The sequence below is a fragment of the Musca vetustissima genome, unplaced genomic scaffold (genome assembly GCF_032173495.1).
Source record: "Musca vetustissima isolate MV318-11 ecotype Yass unplaced genomic scaffold, APGP_CSIRO_Mvet_v1 utg6251, whole genome shotgun sequence".
In the NCBI taxonomy this organism is placed as follows: domain Eukaryota; kingdom Metazoa; phylum Arthropoda; class Insecta; order Diptera; family Muscidae; genus Musca; species Musca vetustissima.
Window position 1 is genome coordinate 8,475 of NW_026879224.1, and position 20,647 is coordinate 29,121.

General features: G+C 33.2%; 1 protein-coding gene and 1 non-coding gene across 2 annotated transcripts; one reads left to right on the plus strand and one right to left on the minus strand.

Moving 5' to 3' along the window:
- Nucleotides 1–1,981: 1,981 nt before the first annotated feature.
- On the minus strand, nucleotides 1,982–18,717 carry LOC133324027 (protein mab-21). Its single transcript, XM_061532916.1, has 2 exons — nucleotides 17,956–18,717; nucleotides 1,982–2,331 (listed from the first exon to the last, which is right to left on the minus strand). The coding sequence occupies exons 1-2, from the start codon at nucleotides 18,701–18,703 to the stop codon at nucleotides 1,982–1,984; spliced, it is 1,098 nt and encodes a 365-aa protein (XP_061388900.1). The 5' UTR covers nucleotides 18,704–18,717.
- Trnaw-cca (transfer RNA tryptophan (anticodon CCA)) lies at nucleotides 2,661–2,732 on the plus strand. Its single transcript has one exon. It is a non-coding gene; the product is annotated as a tRNA-Trp (tRNA).
- Nucleotides 18,718–20,647: the final 1,930 nt, after the last annotated feature.

Here is a 20,647-nt window from a genome sequence, read left to right on the forward strand (position 1 = left end):
ATGTGTGGTTGGCCTTTAAATTAATACCAATTATAATGTCGTATGTACTCGGATGTGGGAGTGACACTTAAATATTTACAGGTGCTTACGTATTAATATTTTAGTTAGTAAACCATTACCACATTAGAGGACGGACATTTAGCGCTGATCGATTTGAAATGTTCCGTAGGGTTCCAGTTATGGTCAAGGATAACGCCTATAATTTTTGTGATGATCAGATAATAATATTGGGATAAAGTGGACCGAAAACTTAATTTTTGTGTTTTTTTTCGAGTCGATCTATGTGTTACAATTAAAAGCCAAACATCACAACACAACCCACGGTGAAGAGAATATGGAAAAGTAATTAGAAGTGTTCGGAAAATATGTTAGTTTAAGAAAGAGGTGCTCTTGACCTCTAATTAAGCTAGAGGTTGCAAATATCAGAAAATATTGTCCAGGCTCTGAATAAACATCCCCAAAAAGTTAGAGTTCCCTGGTAGTTGTGTAGGGTATGGTATGGTTGGCCCCGTCCGACTATACTGCTCCGCTCAGTGGTTAAATTTAAAATGTTTTTTTTTTCAAATCCATGAAAATCATAAAAACGTTTAATTTTGTGTTTGCAAAATAGTCAGGCTAAATCCCAGTTTGTTGTTTTTATAAAAAAACAACTATTTATTAGTGGGGAATGTATGGCATTGTCCGCCGAGGGGTAAGACAGGGAAGACTATAGTTTCGGATCTCGCCACTGATCCTCATCAGTTTCCTTAGTTTTTTGTTGGGATAATTCTCCTCAGAAGCTATTTATTGCTTCTTTACAAAAAAAAACCTTTCATACCCAAATGTCTCTTGTGACAATTCGAAGTTCTTGCGTTACCATCGATACGACCCCAATGAGAAGTTCGTTTCAACAAGGCATTTGCAGACAACTACAATACAAATATGCGCCGTTTTGTTGTATGATTTGTTGTCATTTTAAAGGATGCATTAAAACTATCCAACCAAGCAACCAACGAAGCTTCTGGCGAAATTATGGCCCACTTGAAATGTATGTGGCCTAGCGTTATCCTGGTGCAACACGACACCTCTCCTGTTGGCCAATTCTGGCCGTTTCTGATCAATTGCTATATGATCTCTAATATTTTTTTGAAACCTAAAAAATATATATTTCTTTCTAGGACATTAAAATAAACTGTTTAATAAAATCAAAAAAAAAATTAATATATTAAATATTTTTAAAATTTTTTCTTTCTAAAGACCATGGCCTTTTAAAAAATTGTGTATAAATTTCAAATTAAGAATATGTCAGAGATTAAAATATGTATTTCAGCAATCATCAAAAGCATAGGTGTTAAAAAGAAAAAAGTGCATGTCTCTTTTAAAAATTTAAAAATATTTTTTTCTAGTACCATCACAAAATTCTTCAAGGACCAACTAAAGGAATGGATTAAAAAAACTGTTATTAAAAAAATTGTTTTAAACAAAAACATTTTTTAAAATATTTTTTCCAGAGAAATCCCTTAGAAAGTGGTTTTAAATATATTCTCAGTGTCATGTTGAATATAAACATTTTTAATCGATCCATTTCATTTTTAAAATTTTCCTCATCACAAACCTCAACACATTTATTTTTTTCCGTATGAAAACAAATATGAAATGCCTTCAAACGCAACATGTTTCACTACATTCGAATTTCTTCAGTGGTGAATAATGCAAATTTCTATTTCAAAACAATTTGAAAAAAAAAATTATATAATATCTAAAATCAAAACTCCTACTAAATAAATACAATATTACAGCATAGGAAAACATAACTACGAAACTTAAAATTCTAATAAAAAAAAACCTAAATTAACTTGTGGCAAATTTTGTTTTTTTTTAAATATTTTACAATTGAACATTTTAACATGTGTATCTTTGTCTTCTTGTTGTCGTTGTTGTAGTGAAAAAAAAATCAATTTAAACTCCACCAACAACAACACTATAGTAGCATTACCCTTGCTTACAACTCCTCCAGACATCGTGCGTTGGTCAGCATGATACGTGTTAAGCGCCAAACTTGTTTGGCGGCATTTTCCAAAGCACCCGGCGACTTGCCTTTGAACAAATCCATATTCGGCAAAAAATAGTGAGGGCAACGCCGGCACTGTAGACACGAAATCAATTGCAGAAATATGCCATTGATACGATCGGCAATGCAATTCTCCTCCCATTCCATTTCACGAGGATGTTTTTCACATTCATAGAGGAGTAGGGTTTTCAGATGGTATGAGGTAACCGGATTGCCGGGTAAATCCAAATGACGATCACGCAGGGTTTTCAGAATGCTTAGACAACGACGGCGGCTGGCACCTGAAAAAAAAGAAAAACAAAAACATTAAAATACAAACAATAACAAATAACAGTATTGGGGACTATTCGAATCTATTCTCCCCCCACCCCCTATTAGCCCATAGCACACAATTGAATTAAATTAGTCACTATTTTAAAACATTTGTTTTGCTAATAATTTACTGAGAGTCCACTCGCTCTCCCTCTCTTTACAATTTATTCTCACAACTGTTGAGTGCATTATTTGTTTATTCTATTTTTAGAACCAAACAAGCAAATGTTTTGAATTAGATTTGAATGTGTGTGACGGTTACTGTTGTTATGGCTGAATTGTAGAAGAGCGTATAACGGACTCCGTGGCGCAACGGTAGCGCGTCTGACTCCAGATCAGAAGGTTGCGTGTTCAAATCACGTCGGGGTCAATAAGAATTTTTTGTTCTAAAATATTTTTTAAAGATTTTTATTTGTATTTTTTGTGGGGATTTTTTAGATTATTTTAATTCTTTTAGTCGATTTTTTTATAAAACAGCTAACTGGGATTATGTCTGAATATTAAAAAAAATCGGAAGCTTGAGTCTTTTAAAAATATTGTTTTGAAGGTTGAATTTTGTAAGTATTTTTGAAATGTGTATTTCTTAAAAATACTTTTTAGAAATTTGAGTAAATTTAAAGAACATGTTTTAGCACAGTTTTTCTTTATTTTAATATTTTAATTATTTTATTTGGATAATTTTTGTATTGTTTTTTTATTTCTTTGGATTTTTTTGGTTAAAAACATTGCCAGAGTTTTTTAATTAAAAAAATTTGTTTTTTTTAATTCAGTTTGAAGCGTGAACATAAGTATGTTAAGAATAATTTATATATTTTACATCCCATTTGAAAAACCAGTAAGGAAAGTAGTAAAGTCGGACTGGGCCGACTATATGATACCCTACACCACTTTGGCACATTGACATGAAATTGAACGAACTTAAATATTTGATCTTTATCTGTATCCTAGGAGACTAACATCAATCCCTACACATGTCATTTTGCAACCTATCCTAAATTTTGTAAATAGATTTAAAGCAAACTTTACACACGATATTTGGTATGCTTCCCTGTTTAAAATATAATATGAATCAGGCACCCATTGATTATTTCGTATACAATCAACATGAATAGGTCGAAATTATATATGGAAGCTATGCCATATCTAAATCTGAACCGATTTCAAGGAAACTTGCCAGAGATACATTTATATGAATTTCAGTACGTTATGTCAATCGGACTAGCTATGGGTCTTTAGTGAACCATTTACTTAATATCCTAAGAAAGTATATATAGGAGCTATATGTAAATCTGAACCGATTTCAAGAAAATTTGACACATGAAAGTTTGTAGTAACTTCAGTACATTGTACAAAATTGTGTGCCACTCGGTCACACTTTGGGTCTTTAGTGCACAATTTACATTAAATCGGACGAAAATATATGTGGGAGCTATATCTAAATCTGAACCGATTTTCACGAAACTTAGCACACATCATTCTGGACCTAATTCAGTACCCTGTGCCAAATTTCGTGTAAATCGAAAGATTTATAGGGACTTTGGTGCCCCTTTTACCTTACATCGGACGAAAATATATATGGGAGGTATATACAAATATGATCCGATTTTTTCGTAACTTGGCACACGTCATTCTAGACTTAATTCAGTACAAATTGCAAAATTTCGCACCAATCGAAAGATATGTAGGGACTTTGTTGCCCCTTTTAACTTAAATCGGACGAAACTATATATGGGAGCTATATCTAAATCTGAACCGACTTTCATGAAACTTAACACACGTCATTCTGGACCTAATTCAGCACCTTATGCCAAATTTCGAAAGATGTATAGGGACTTTGGTGTCCCATTTACAATAAATCGGACGAAAATAGATATGGGAGCTATATATAAATCTGAACCGATTTTCTCAAAACTTGACACACATCATTTTAGACTCAATTCAGTGCATTATGCAAAATTTCGTGCAAATCGAAAGATATATAGAGTCTTTGGTGCCCCTTTTACCTTAAATCGGACGAAACTATATACGGGAGCTATACCTAAATCTGAACCGATTTTCTTGAAACTTGGCGCACATCATTCCGGACCTAGTTCAGTACTCTATGCTAAATTTCGTACAGATCGAAAGATATATAGCGACTTTGGTTCCCTTTTTACCTTAAATCGGACGAAACTATTTACAGGAGCTATATCTAAATTTTGAACCGATTTTCTTCAATTTCAATAGGGTTCGTCCTTGAGCCAAATAAGTGACTTGTGCCAAATTTCATTCAAATCGGATTATAAATGCCACCTGTACTTTGTTTACAATTTCACATCTACAGATGGAGGGACGGACATTCATAAATCGACTCAGAAAGTGATTCTATGCATATTCTCAAAAGAAACACTGTGTCGATCTCGTTTCCTTTTGCCTGTTACAAACATATGCACAAAGACGTAATACCCTGTACCACAGTGTGGTGAAGAGTATAATAATCTGTAAATTTTACGTTTAGTTGTACTTTTCCATATCAAAACTTTCCCCCAATTACTCCACACTCGATTCAATTATTTTGTTAAAAATGAACAATTCACATAACAATTGTTGTTTATTGTCACATTATTGAAGTTAATAAATTTCCCCTTATTATTTAATGTAATTACAATGCTGTTTTTTTGTACTCCATATTAATCAGAAATAAGTTAATACCTTTGCCATCTGACAGCCTAATAAATAATTCAATTCAATTGAATTTCTTTTTGTTGAAGCAGGAAATCCCCCTGCCGAAAAAATGAACAAATTGTATTGTACTAAATAATAATGAACTGTCACATGATGGTGGTGTATAACACAAAAAAGTATAACACTTTCAAAGGCATAATAAATTAAATTTTAGTTTTTTCGATAAAAAATATATATTAATTTATGAATACCCTGTGACCACTGTGCCGCACCATTTGGGTCCCATGATATTACGCACTATAACCCGCAAACGGTCGCCATATTTAGTCACACGACTTTCACAATTTTGCATTGGTTTTGGTTTTATTTTGAAGTGTACCACTCTAGAATGTTAAAAACAATTTTTTTGCTGTTTGTTTAAATAAAAACAATTAATTTATCTGTGATTATTTGCTCTAAAACAAATTAAAATGACATATAAATGGAAATAAATTAATTGTTTATTTTTTGTTTTGCTATTATTATTATCTGTTATGTGTGACGAAGACGGTGGAACACAAACATACAACAAAGGCATTTATTGATCTCAAGTAGGTGCTTAATTATCGGGAAGCTAATCACTGTGTGCTATTTAAAAAACGTGAATTTGCCTGTTCCGCTGTCTGCGAAAGTCGGTTAGATATGTTGTGGAACCAAAGGCAAATATTGAACAAATATTAAAATTATATTTTTAGTAATCTAATCTAAATAGAAAAAAATAGTTAAAAATAATTTCAAATTTCAGTAGAGCACCAACATATGTTTTCCAAGGGGTCTCAATAAATTAGGAATAGAAGATTTTCCAGAGACCTTCGAGGTAGATGTACAACCTTCCGATGAACATCTAAATATATGTATATAAATCTTTCTAAAGGTCTTATATAGATAGAATCCCTACTATATATAGATACTACTTCAAAGGCCTTTAATGTATATTAGATTGCGGAAAAAGAAATCCATTTTTTATATGAATTAGTGGACTTTATTTCACATGCTTCGGAATGTCCGACTTGGTCCAAATATGCACCTCCTCCTCTCTCCTCCTCTCTAGATACCAATTTTTATCATTAAAGAAATTTTGCAATTTATGAAAAACATGATAATCGTTTGGTGCCGACTCCGGACTGTATGGCGGATGTACTAAAACTTCCTAACCAAACTACCGAAGTTTCTGGCGAGTCACTGTAGATGTGTGTGGCGTAGCGTTGTCCGGGTGGAACACGATTCCTCTCCTGTTGGTCAATTCTGGCCGTTTCTGGTCAATTGCTATCATCAATTGACAGTAGAGATCAGAATTTAGCATATGGCCATATGAAAGCAACTAATAACAAAACCAGTAAAAAGAGTAGTAAAGTCGGACTGAGCCGACTATATGATACCCTTCACCACTTTGGGTACATATGGTACATATGTATCCTTACAATTGCATGTCAATGTTCATTCGAAGGAACATACTCATCTCTTTCTGAAACCTATGATAAATTTAATTTCATTCGGGCAGATTTAGAATCGTCTGCCTACCACGGGACAAGTTTATGGAAAACGATTTATTGCAAAAATGATACACCCTATTCGGTACGAAGAACTGTTAAAGAAATAATTTTAATCAGACACCCGTTCGAAATACGTACGGAAGCTATGACTGCATCTGCACCAATTTCAACAAAACACAATAACCTCATTCAAATCTCATTTTGATACGTTGTGCAAAATTTCAGGTTAATCGGACAAACATTAGGAGTTTGGTGCACCGTTTACGTAAAATCGGACGAATATATATGTATATATGGGAGCTATATAGAAATCTGAACCGATTTTTCCGAAACTTACTAAATTTCGTGCAAATCGAAGGATATATATGGACTTTGGTGCACCATTTACATAAAATCGGACAAAATATATATGGGGGCTATATCTAAATCCGAACCGATTTTCATGAAATTTCACACATATCATTCTAGTCCCAATTCAGTACGCTATGTCAAATTTCGTGCAAATCGAAAGATATAAAGGGAATTTGTGCACCATTTACATAAAATCGGACGAAAATATATATGGAAGCTATATCTAAATCTGAACCGATTTTCAAGAAATTTTATACACATCGTTCTAGACTTAATTCAGTACGCTATGTCAAACTTCGTGCAAATCGAAAGATATTTAGGGACTTTAGAGCACCATTTACCTTAAATCGGACGAAAATATATATGGGAGCTATATCTAAATCTGGACCGATTTTCAGGAAACTTAACACACATCATTCTAGACCTAATTCATTGCACTATAAAAAATTTCGTGCAAATCAAACGATATATAGGGACATTGGTACACCATTTACATTAAATCGGACGAAAATATATATGGGAGCTACATCTAAATCTGGACCGATTTTCCCAGTTTCAATAGGGTTCGTCCTTAGGCCAAATAAGTGACCCATGCCAAATTTCATCCAATTCGTATCATAAATGCGACCTGTACTTTGTTTACAATTTAACATGGACAGACAGACAGACAAACGGACGGACGGACATGCATAAATCGACTTAAAAAGTGATTCCATGCATATTCTCAAAAGGAACCATGTAACTATCTCGTTTCCTTTTGCCTGTTACAAAGACATAATACCCTGTACCACAGTGTGGTGAAGGGTATAAAAACCCCTTCCAGTCCCACCAAATGAACCCTTGCCGTTAGTCCTGGTTTGGCCACCGTTTGAGGTGCTTTACCGCTCTTTGACCACGATCGTTTTCACACAGCCTTATCGTATGTGATCCATTTCTCATCTCCAGTCACCATCCGTTTAAGAAATCTATTTCATTCCATTTGGCCAAGGCTTCACAGATGGAATTTCGATCCATCCTATTTTTTCTGTTAATTGGTGTGGCACCGAAACATAGAACTTATTTTTGAATCCAGCTTTGTGTAAATGGTTTAAAAGAGTTTTATGATCCATTTTTAGCTCCTGTTACGACTGCTAACATACCGGTCATCTTCGATCTTTTCTCCGATTTTATCGACATTTTCGACGACCTTCCAGATATCTTCTATAAATAGAAAAAAATCCAGAGATCTTCTATGAATAGCAGACCTGCTAGAGGCCTTTTTTAGATAAACTACCTTCCGGAGAATTGCTATTGATATAATTCTTTTCAGAGGCCTTACATAGATATATCCTCTTCAGTGCTACTATTTTTCCAAGATTGTAAGCATTTCACTAATATTACAACTATTTCCTACTTCCCACTCTACTTTACCATTATTTTCTGTTCCTAACAACTGCTTACTTTCCACTCACTCCATTGTGACTAGTTTTGCATTCCATCATTTCTTTATTTCCCACACTCCTACCGAACTCTAACTGACATAATTCGCATATGTATTTTTAAAATTATTTCGATTATTCTAATGACGCATAACTTGAACATGATATAAGTAAATAAGAAGAAGCGAGAGAAGACATACCAAGGAAAAAAAATGAAAAATAAAAACGACAATGGATTTCTGTACCATAGAAACTCGCCATCACCAAATACACACACTTCAAAGTTTTGTTCACTCTCTCAGGCAAGAAAACAGTAATTAAAGTTTTATGAATTGCATTCATAAAATGCAGAAATCTTGACATTGGCAACACTCTCTGAAAGTTATTCATATAATATACGAATTATTTGTTTTCTGTGTATGAATAGAAGACCTTCGGTACATACACCACCTTCCACAGAATTCTATAGGTATGTGTATTTCCAGAGGTCTAATCCAGATCATCCTGCAGAGACTACATTTAAAAGTTGTCTTTCCAAAAGGCCTTTTAGATACTTTCTATTAAGGAAACCACAATACTTTTCATGGACTTAATACAAAAGGAAGACCTAATATAGATATTCTATATAACCTCCCCTATAACCCCCTCCCATCATTGTTTTATATTGAAATATTTATGTATGTTGGAAAAAAACATTGTTGAATTTAATATCTGATTGTCAAAATCAATCTATAAAAATGTGACAATAACACACAAATTAACTTGAACAGCGACATGAGAACAAAAGAAGTGGAGATAGTGGGCAACCACAAGTAACAACAACACAATTTTCAAACACAAAAAATTAAAACTTGTTTATTTTCAAAATTCTCTACATTGCGCGTACAAGCGAACGAGTGAGTGAGCACCTTCGATTTCATTGAAACGCTAACAACCAACCGACCAGCCAGCCGATCAAACAAATCACAGAATTTCTTTGAAATTTTGTGTGGAGACATTTCGAATTTTGAAAAAAAAAAACAAACGAACAAAATAAAATGCCGAACAACAAGAAGAAGAACAACAACAATATTCAAACAAACGATATCAATCGACAAAAAAGATCTTTTGCTAACTCGGGCCCCTCTTGTCGTTTAGATTACATTTCAATGTTTCACACAGATTTATGAGCACTTTTCATGTTAAAGAATGAAAGAATGAAAACAACAACAACAAGTTTGTCACAATCGTATCCATATATAAAATATTTTAAATTCCCTCTTGTTTTAAAATTATTATTGTTGTTGTGTTTGCCGGGTTTTGTGAGCAATACCACACAAATCTTTCAAAGTCTAAGAAAATAATCCCTCCAAAAAAATAAAAGCTTATCTTTTAGTGATAATCTCGGCAGTGGAGTATAAAATATACCAATGTGTTGTTATTGTGTGTGTGTATTTTGCAAGAAGAGTTATTTCCCCATTGTATATTGAATCATATGATTTTTTTGTTCAGGCAGACATCGAGGAATTATTGTTATCAAGACAAAAAAATGTTTGCCAAATTTTGTTGTTTAAAAAAGCCTTGATCAATGAAATGCAAACTTTTTGTTTTTATTTCTTTTTCCTCAGCCAAAAATAAATATTAGTTTTTAATTTTATCCTGACATTTTTATTTTCAGTCCCGAACATATCCTACTGTACCGCGTTCAATGATTTGTCCTCATGGGGAAAAACAATTCATATGTTCATAAATTTTTCTATTTTATGAAAACAATTCATAAAACTATAAATACTTGTCTCTTGTCAGAGAGAGAGAGAGAGAGAAAGAGATAAAAATATATTTGGGGAAAGGGTAGGACTGGAACAATGAAATTTGGAATAATGATTGGGTATTTGGTGTAAGAAAAAATATATGGGAGGAATATCTTATCGTAAACCGATTAAAAAAATAATAACACACCCTTTTCATACCCTCAACCGTATGACTAATGGGAGTATATGATATGGCAAATTTGTGTCTCATGGAAATATTGGTTTTAGGTTCCATGTCTCTTTGAACGCAATCCATAAAAATTTGAATACTAGTTTCTTATAAAAGAGAGTGAGAAAGAAAAAACTCTTTTATTGTTTGGTTGTGGCGGATTTGTGATTTTTTCTCTTTTGATTCCATGTTATAACCTCTTTGTTATTTCTTGTCTCGTTTCTTCTTATTTATATACCTACATGTTACTGTTTACGCCATTAGAACTATTATATACAAATTCAAACATTTGGCTTGTTGCTCGACACACTTGTTGTTCACTTTTTTGATATATCGATTTGGCATTTTTATCAAAATAATTTGGAAAATGCATATGTGAATTTTATAACACAATGACGGGGTCGTTAGCAGTGCCTGAAATATGGAAACAATGGAATGCCAAACGAAGTACAATATAGTGAGTAGTGAGACGGCGGTAGGCAAACAAACGGTTGCAAAAATAACAAACACCAAGTAAGGGAGGAAGAGAGAGAACGAAAAGAAACATAGCCTAACATTTATGATCCGATTTCGATGAAATTTGGCACAGCTAATTTGTTTGGCCCAAGGACGAACCCTATTGAAATTTAAGAAATTTCCGCCTGATTTAAGGTAAATGACGCACCACTGTCTATATATTTTTCGATGTGCATAAAATTTGGCATAGGGTTCTGAATTAGGTCCAGAATGATGTGTGCAAAGTTTCCTGAAAATCGGTTCAGATTTAGATATAGTTTTGTCCGGTGCGCCAAAGCCCCTACATATATTTCAATTTTCACGAAATTTTGCATTAGTCTTTCCTTTCCCAGATAACGTAAAAAATCATGTGAAAAGATCGTGGTTCTACCGGGTGAAATGAAGGCCTTTAAAATACCTAAAAATGTTCCGAATAGTTTAATGACGTCTAAGCATGGAACAATATTGTAAATTATATGCCAGGTGATTTTTCTATCCTCTGAGAAAAAATATAACCAAGTTATAGACCGAAAAGGATGTGGACCATTATATAGGGATATTGTCAGAACTAAGTTGAAAATTTTCTGTGAAGAAATTTTTCGCCTTTTTGAAAATATAGTCTTAAGGGGACCCCCTCATTCTCGGGGTCAAACATTTTGTTGATATAATTCGAATCTACACTAATTAAAGAATATCCCTACAAATTTTCAAATGAAAATCTCAAGAACTCTTGAAGATGTAGCCGATTTATTGTGTCAGCATCAAGTGACGGCTGAAGGGCTTCTCAAACTTTAAACGCGTTTTTCTCTAAACATTTTTTTGCGAATGGCGGGCACGATAACTCAAAAACTAATAACCCAATCGATTTCAAATTTTTACACGTTTCTCTGTGAGTGTATAGCTATCGTATGAACTAGGATAAAGCCAATCGGTGAAGATCTTCCTTCTTTTTTAACTTTTGTTTTGGTAAAAAATTGGCGATTTTCCAAAAATAGTTTTTCAAAGGTCCACCATTTTGTTAATTTTAGAGCGAAGTCAATAATCCTAGTTCATACGAGAGCCAGACATGTACTCTTTCTAACACCGTTGGAATTTTCGGATTCCGATGTTCCAGTGAGGAGTTATCATGCCCGCCATCAAAAATAAGGACTTTTCTTTAATTACAAAAAACAACAACAACAAAAATTTGTTGTAAATTATTTTTCTTCTATTTTAAATCTTCAATTATATATGTGTAAAGATACAAACCTTAACAAGCATTAGTATTGATTTAACAGCCCATTGAAAAAGAAAGGAAAAATTAAAATCGTGAATGGGGGGAGGGGTCCCTTATGTTGTTTTTTCTGTCGGAGTCGATTTATTTTTTTCAACTACAGCAAAATTGGACGACTCAGGCGGTATGCGTTCAATGTTTCAGAAATCAAAGCTGCTTTTCTCAACCTAATAATTTGCAATTTGGAATTTCGGTTTCTCAAAGGAAATTAAATATGGATCCGTGGTTTTCACTAGCTCCAAATTTTTGGTAGTTTTAATCATTTTAATGCCTCATATGGTAGTGGGTGTAAAAATAACGATATTTGTACTTGATTTTTTTTCGTCGTTATATAGATTTTTTTGAAAAAAAAAAACAAAAAAAATTATACAATTCATTATTTAAAAAATCATTTCTAGACCGTTCAAAATTTTCTGGTTTGATTGAGTTGTTTTTTATGTTCTATTCAAATTTCCTGTTGTCTGTTGCCATACAGAAAAATTTTTAGTTTACGATCACACCACAAAATTCCCCGTAATAATTTTTTAGAGAAATTAACCTCTTCCCCAACTCTTTAAAAATTTACAGAATATACTTATCTGGCGCTTCATATCGAATTCTTATCAAAACTCCCCCTAAAAACCAAGGTAACAAATCAAAATTATCAAATATGATATGTTTTTTTGAAAACTTAACTGATTTCATGATCTGCTGACTGGTGTCTGAATAGTTGCTGCACCTAAGAAGCAAACAAGTGATCACAAATTAAGGTGTCAACTTTCGACAACTATAAATACTTAAGATCTTAACTAAAACAACCAACAAAAACAGCAGGCATAATAAAACAACAACAACAACAGAAAACCAAAAAGTGGACAACATAGACGCCACCAAACATTTGTGAAGAGACAGACGTCCACGACGACAACGGTGACGGCGATCACAAACCACAACAACAAGAAAAACAATCAAAGCGAAATCAATAATAAATAGCTCCCAGCTGGAAGGGTGTTTGGTGTGTCTATGAAAATATCATGTCAAATATTTCTCCGGGTGGTTGTTGTTGTTCTTGTTTCTTTTGACAAAATTTATATTTTTTGAAGAAACACCAACTTTTCTTGAGTGATAGTGCGTTTAAATAAAAAGTCCCCCCTACCTAGCCTCCTCCCAACCAACTAACCATTTGAATCTCTGAGCATATCAAATGCCAGGTCGTCTGTCGTATTTATTGGCAGTAATCAGTGACACACTTAACCATAATTGATTTATTTGAGGGGGCTTTAAATGCCGATTGATATAATGACTTATAAATTAAATGCGAATGTGCGCGATAATAGATTTTGATAGAACTACAAGTGAGGAGAGACATATGAACGAACATGCGTTCATATGGAGATAGAGATCTAAGTTTTTGTATGAGTTTTCTGTTGCTATTGTTGGTCATTATGTTGTAGCCTGATGATTATTTCTTTTTTGCCTATGAGAGACATTGGCAAATTTCCGATCTAGATGTTAGTCATTGATCTCATGCGATCGTAATTTAAAGTAACCGCTGAAATTATTGACAAGTTGAGATTTTCTTTTCATTGTATTTTAATTACAGAAAAGGGTTTTTTTTCTCGAAATATGTACGTGAGGAAAATTGTCAATGTGGTCGATGTGATATCTCACAATAATTGACAACATATGTAATATAAATTCAATAATTGAAAAAATAAATCTAATACAAAAAATCTATGAGTCTAGTGGAAAGAAAAAAAAATCGAAAATTAAAATATTGAAATTCATTTTCAGCACTCTCAGCATTATTTCAATAATTTAAGGGAAACCCCACTCATTCTCTGTGTCAAGGTCCCATTAAGAAACATAACATATCACATATACAGGGTGAAATGAAAAAACTGCAACCAACTTCAGACTGCTGTCATTTCTAAGCCACTCGTCCGACAGCTGTTAAAATTATTCCTGTGACAGCTCATTATATTGTTTACAAGCGTACAAAAGCAATTTGGCGAGAATTTTCCAGCAAAAAAGGTTTTCGTGATGGAATTCAAGCGTGGTAGTATGATTTCTTTATATTTGGCTGGAAAACCACAAGTGGCTATCGTTAGAGCACTCCAGCATTTAAATGTGAATATATCTTTTGTGTCTCGTACCATCGATCGTTACCGTGATACTGGTAGCATAGCTCGACGACAAGGAAGTAGACGGAATAAAACAGCAACATCAGCAGAAAAGTAAAGAAGCGACTTGATCGAAAGCTCATCGCAGTGGCCGAAAAATGGCCCATGAGCTGAACATATCGCAATATTTCATTCGGCAAATATTGAGCCACTGAAATTCCAAAAAGTGCAAAAACTTACACAGAAAGAAAATAGACTCAAAAGCGCTAAAGAGTTTGCCGAAAGTGTTGAACTGCCGAATTTGGTTTTCTCCGATGAGAAAAAATTCGTTGTCCAGCAGTTTGTTAACAAACAAAATGATCGTGTTTACTTTGCCAAAGAGGTCAGCTGAAAATGTGCACCTTCGGTTGGCCACAAGAACTCAAGCACCGGCCATGGTGATGGTGTGGGCCGCCATAACAGCCGATGGTCGCTCTCCGCTCGTATTAATTGACCGTGGCATCAGAATAAATGCCGAATATTATCGCGACAATATTCTAGAGGATGTATTAAAGCCTTGGGCACGCAAACATTTTGGCCGCAGACCTTAGACATTCTATAATACCCAAGAATGGTTACAAAATGAGGTTCCTCGCTTCATTTCCATGGCACAATGGCCACCAAAATCTCCGGATACCCATCCGTTGGACTATTGTGTCTGGTGTATTTTGGAAAGCAAGATTGGCACTAAAAAATACCAAAGTGTCGATCACCTCAAGCAAGCGCTTCGCCGGGAAAGGCCCAAAATACCGCAGAGCAACATTCGGACAGCGTGTGACGGTTTCATTGGCCGTTTGGAAGCCATAATTAGTGCCAAAGGTGACCAATTCGGACAACTCTAAACTTATTCTAAAATTTGATGCTATTTCCGAAATTTTTTGCTTTCATTCAATAAAATTAAAAGAAAAATGTAAAAATTATGGCGTTTCACTTTGTTGCAGTTTTTTTATCTCACCCTGTATATATAGAAGTTTTCCTAGAAATTATTAGTTGGTTTTAAAAAACCTTGAATTGTGCATTTCCAAAATAAAAATATGAAAATCATAACAATTTCGAAATGACATATTTAAATTTGTGTGAATGTATTCATTTTTCAAAATTAATTTAATAAAACCCCAACCAGAAACAACTGCAGACCATTTGGTTGACAAATGCGGCTAGGACCATAAAAACAAACATCAAAAGGTACGGGAGATACCCACTCCAAATCATGGATATATTCAAAATTAATTTTTTTGGTTCATTTTATTTTTTAAATCCAAAAATGGTGAAAACATGAAAAAATATTTCAAATTGCAAATTTCAGCAAACCGCATCAAAAATCGTATGTTACATGTTTTTCGGGTCTTCGAATATTTCGAACTGTTCCAAACGAAATGACAAATTCAATATACTCTCCACATTATGGAATGAGTGCTTCAACTAATTTATTTTCTTGAGTGTATTTTCAAACTGAAGTTATAATCACAAATTCTAATTAAATTGAGACAAAACAACAACCGACAATGAATTAGTTTATTTTTCTCGTATTGTCATTGGAATTCATAAATCTGTGAAACGGTACCATTTATTCCAAAGATATCAATGAAGCCGATAATATAAATTAATTCAAATGCGTTTTTTATGTAATTAAATTGTGAAAATGTTATGCATGATTAACAACACTAGAATACACGTACATCACAATAAAACAAAATTATAAAAAAAATCAAATCTTTACTCCTAATTATTTGGTTAAAAAAGAGGAATTAAAATCTGAGTTCTTTCATTTTATCAATTTTCGAGCCAAACATGTATGTACTCTATCTATGCCGTTGGAATTTTTGGTTTCAGATTTTTTAATGAATAGAATATATCCTTCATTTACCAACCCATTCAAAATGAAAATTTGATTCTTCATCTGATAATCAATTTAGCTTTCCTTGTTATTCATTTCAACTAATTTCTTTGCATGAGTGTACAACCAGTCTCTAGTAAATCATATCATTATTATTCACGGGCTATAACTGAGTACGATTCGTAATATTATAATCATGTTTAAACCTGTGAAATGGTACCACCTTTTTCACAGATAACAATGCAATCAATAATAATACAAATTAAATTGAAATACAATTTGGATTGAATTACTCGTTTATGTGCAAATAACAATTATTCGAAATGTGGTGTATGTCGATATATAAAAAATCAAAATAAATTCAAACAATTGAATATGGCCTTATATAGATCGAATTTATCACATTCAGATCAGAATACATAGAAAATGTGACAGATGTACTTGTAGACAAATTAGACCAATTACAAAGAAAATTTAATGATAAAAACTAGCAATTAACCCAAATCCCTAGATATAATAATTTCGATTATGTATAGAGCCCGAGTTGAATGCCTTGTTATTGTAGGACAATGTTTTACATTGAATTTTCGGATCTGTTTTCAATTATTCTGAAGGTAATAAGCAATGGAATCTATAGCACTGAAATGTTTTCATTTTAAAACTTCACATTTTAAATGATCCCCTAAATATATTCCTTAAAAAATCCAGGCTACAGATGATACGAAACAAATGTTTTCTTTAAACATTCACATTACTTAATTGGTGCTGAAAAAATCACCACTTCTAAATGTCCTTAAAAATCATTTGGCCTCTTAAAAAAAATTTTTTTAAAAAAACTAAGTATCAGATGATGCCTAAAATATATTCTGTAAATAATCCACCCATATTTTTACAAATCCATATATTATATGGTATCTGAGAAGATACACTTGAGGTAAAAATCCAGATTTTATTACGTAAGACTACAAGAGCTGTACTCGTGGTATTTACATTTTCCACCTATTTATTTCCACAACTACAACAGTTGCCTCTGTATGAAAGTTATAGATCACATACTTGGTTTCCAATAGGTCAGAATTAAGATTTATAGGTCCTCATAACTTGAATAAAAATACAACCACCTACATAATTTTGTATATTTGACTTAAAGATTTCTTCTCCAATCAGATCTGATCTGATTTGTTCAAGATATTGATCCGGCTCAAAATATTGGTCTTGAACCTACCTTTTAGTATGCTGAATATGACATTCTTGACTTGCTAAATTGATTTAGCTAAGTGTTCCGTCCGTCTTTCCATTATAATTTGTAATCAAAGTACGGAATGCAGTTATGGATCGATCGTTACGAAATTCGTAGGTTCGTATTTAGGCCATGGGTTATGGCGTTGGATTATTTTTGGATATATTTTGAGAAATCATAACTGACTTTTATCTCAATAGGATATTTTTTCAATTTCGATGACACTTCAGCCTTAAGGACATTTTTTTTGTCAATTAAAAAAAATTGAAAAAACTTTTTTTTGATTCTTCGTTTTCAGACCCTAGCAAAACTTATATACACCTATATGTCTATTTTTTAATTATATGTATTTAGTTGAATATATATTTAGTTGAAATTCTATTCTATGAAAGTGAAGGTTCAATTTATTTATGTCACACAAATCAATACAAATTTAACCAGAACCATTTGTTTGAGAACCTTTTCGAGATCTAACAGAAATCCTTAAATAATGTCTAATCCTGGTAAAGTGTCACTGGAACACTGACGGCATATTCCTTACAATTACTCCATTCATGCATTTTCAAAAAAAATGAAATGAAAATTATTTTTCTCATTTTTAGAAATACCTATATAAAAAAATACCGACGGCATTAGGAAAAAAATCTAAGACAAACTTCATCTCCCCTCAACCCTCAACTTACCTTGCAGCAAACGATTTTCGGCATCTGTGAAACTCAACACCCAGGCATCACCTTCCATGGCGGAATTTTTACCCTGCAATGCTATACATTCCTTGGACAACATATCAAATCCTTCAGTCTTAACTTCGGCCACAATATTTGGATGTGGCCATGGTATACCGGGTATGGGCCAATGTGACGCCGAACGGGGCCATAGGCCGGCACATTTGAATGCAGGTGTTATTTGGACAACAATACGTTCACGAATGCGCAACTTAACCTCTGTTGTGTCGGCAATCATTTTGACAATATCACGATAGGCACATTTATCACAAGCCTGAGCGACCAGTGTCTGAAAGCGGGAACGTATTTTACGTGCCGATAAATACCCCGAAGCTGTGATGAATTCTACCCACAACGACATGGAACGTTTACGGCCATCACTCAACTTTAGTACTGCACAGCCGGGTAGGGTACCATCATCGACAAAATTTAGAACACCCATTTGATTGAGGTAGATAATAATTTCAAATTCTGTGGGTGATATAACTTCGAGGCCCTCAAATCGACCATTGTAATCGTTTAGGGAAGATATAAAACGAGGCTCTTGCACCTCCACCTCTTTGAGAACGTCCTGTACTATGCGACACACTTCCAAAATTTGTTTGTGTATTTGTGCCTTGCGGGTTTGCACACGATCCGCACAATATTTATTCATTTGATAGACCATTTTTGATTGGGCCGCAATCATATCCGACGGCACCAGCATGTTTGGGCTGTTTGTTATAACTTTTAAATCAACAGAATTGTAACGGCTAAATAGGAACTTAAAAACACTTTTGCTGATTTTTTGTTTATTTTTCTCTTTGTAAAATTTTACTATTTTATTTTTGTTTTGATTTTTTATTTCTAATTTATTTTTCTTTTGTAATTTTTAAATATTTTTCTTCTCTTTTGTTTTGTGGGTTAAAATATTGTTTCACTTTTGAAAAGTGTTGTCGGTTTGTTTATTTTTTTTCTTTCATCCGTTTGCTTTTACATTTGGTTAAAACAACTTTGGCTAAAGACGACGTTCAACCAGAACCAACCAAAAAGAAAAGTAATAACAAAACACGCGACGTCACACACAATTACTTCTCCACCACACACGTTCACGCGTCGTCGTCAAGTTCTAAATGTTGACTGAGTTTCGTTTGGTTAATTCACCGCAAGAAGACGGCCGACGACGATGACGACGACAGCGATGACGGTCACAGCATAGCGGCTGGCTCAGCAGCTCATTTGTTTTCTTTGAGGGCTCTTGTACACACACACACAAAAAACCCACAAACAAAACAAAGAGCAAAAATGCCTATAAGGAGGGCTGTGTGCTCTTTTTTAAGTTCTTCAAATTTTTGTGTGATGTATACGTGTGTGTGTGCCTTTGCACCATTCACATTGTTGCTTTGCCCGTTAAACAAACAACGCAACAAAACCCAATACTCCTCTCTCTCACACACACATATTCTCTTTGTTAGAGCACCACTCTGGTGGCCATATTGTTTGTGAGCATGCAATGTGTGACTCCATATGCTAGAAAGAGATAGCATATCAAGTAGGAGTTAATTCGCATTAAATCGGGTGGTTTTTGTTATTGTTGATTTTTTTTCTTGTTGTTGCAATGGTGGTTTGCTTGCTCTCGCTCTCTGTGTACGTTTTCACACCTCTTTAAAGTATTTATGAATGTTTATGTTGTTTTTTTCTTGGTGCTCATATTTATTTATGTTTGCTTAATGTCCATTTTCATGGCATTGGATTGGTTTCGAATTCGTTAAGGTTTGTTTGTGGCTTGTGTGTTTTTTTTGTGGTTATGTGAGTGAGTAGTGTTCAGATAAGCGATGGCGCTTAGTATTTATTTTGTGGTTGGAAAATAACTTTAAATGTTTATTTTTTGTATTATAGATTTTTAGATATTCATGTTTTAAACCTGTGTAAAGAAATCTCTTGATTTTGTTAATAAATGTTGTTATTTGCACCGAATTAGTAGATAATAGTTTTAAATTAACATATTCTTAGATCTAATTAAATTGTCGAAAAATCAAGCTAATTACAGAAAAAAATATAAAATGGATAAAACGAAATTATACAATACTTTAATTAAACATTTAAAGGGTTAAGGATTTTTTTATGGATTTTTAAAATTATATTTTATGGTAAAACGGAAAAGTTGAAACAGAAAAAAAATAAAAAATTGATGAAATCAAATTATATAATACTTTAATTAAAAATTTAAATTGATTGTAGATGCCCTTTAATAAAGAATTTAAGGATTTTTAAATCAATATTTTACGGTAAAAGTAAATGTTGAAACTCTCGGATTAAAAATCCTGTACTTTGTTTACAATTTTAAAAAAAATATGTGAATATTGTACAAATATTTTTTTTAACAATGCAAAAAAAAAGAGGGCATATCATCTATTTCGTTTTTCATTTGGCAGTACTCTAAATTTAGAAATAATACACTATGGGCCATAGATCCATTTTTGGCCATAATTAGAAGCAGTGGGTTTATAAAAAAAAAAATAAATATCACATATTAGGGTTTCGAGGATGCTGATTACGATTCTTCAAGAAAAACGTAAAAATCGAAAACGATTTAATTTTTTATTTAAAGTTGAATTAATCAAATTATTTGTAAACCTCTTGGCTACTTATTACAAGTGTAAAGTCAGAT

Bases quoted from the DNA above. Each gene is read 5' to 3' on its own strand.
- LOC133324027 (XM_061532916.1), bottom strand. From the start codon at position 18,703: ATGCTGGTGCCGTCGGATATGATTGCGGCCCAATCAAAAATGGTCTAT. The intron at 2,332-17,955 runs GTAAGTTGAGGG...CTTTTTTTTCAG, and splicing joins CGAAAATCGTTTGCTGCAAG to GTGCCAGCCGCCGTCGTTGT.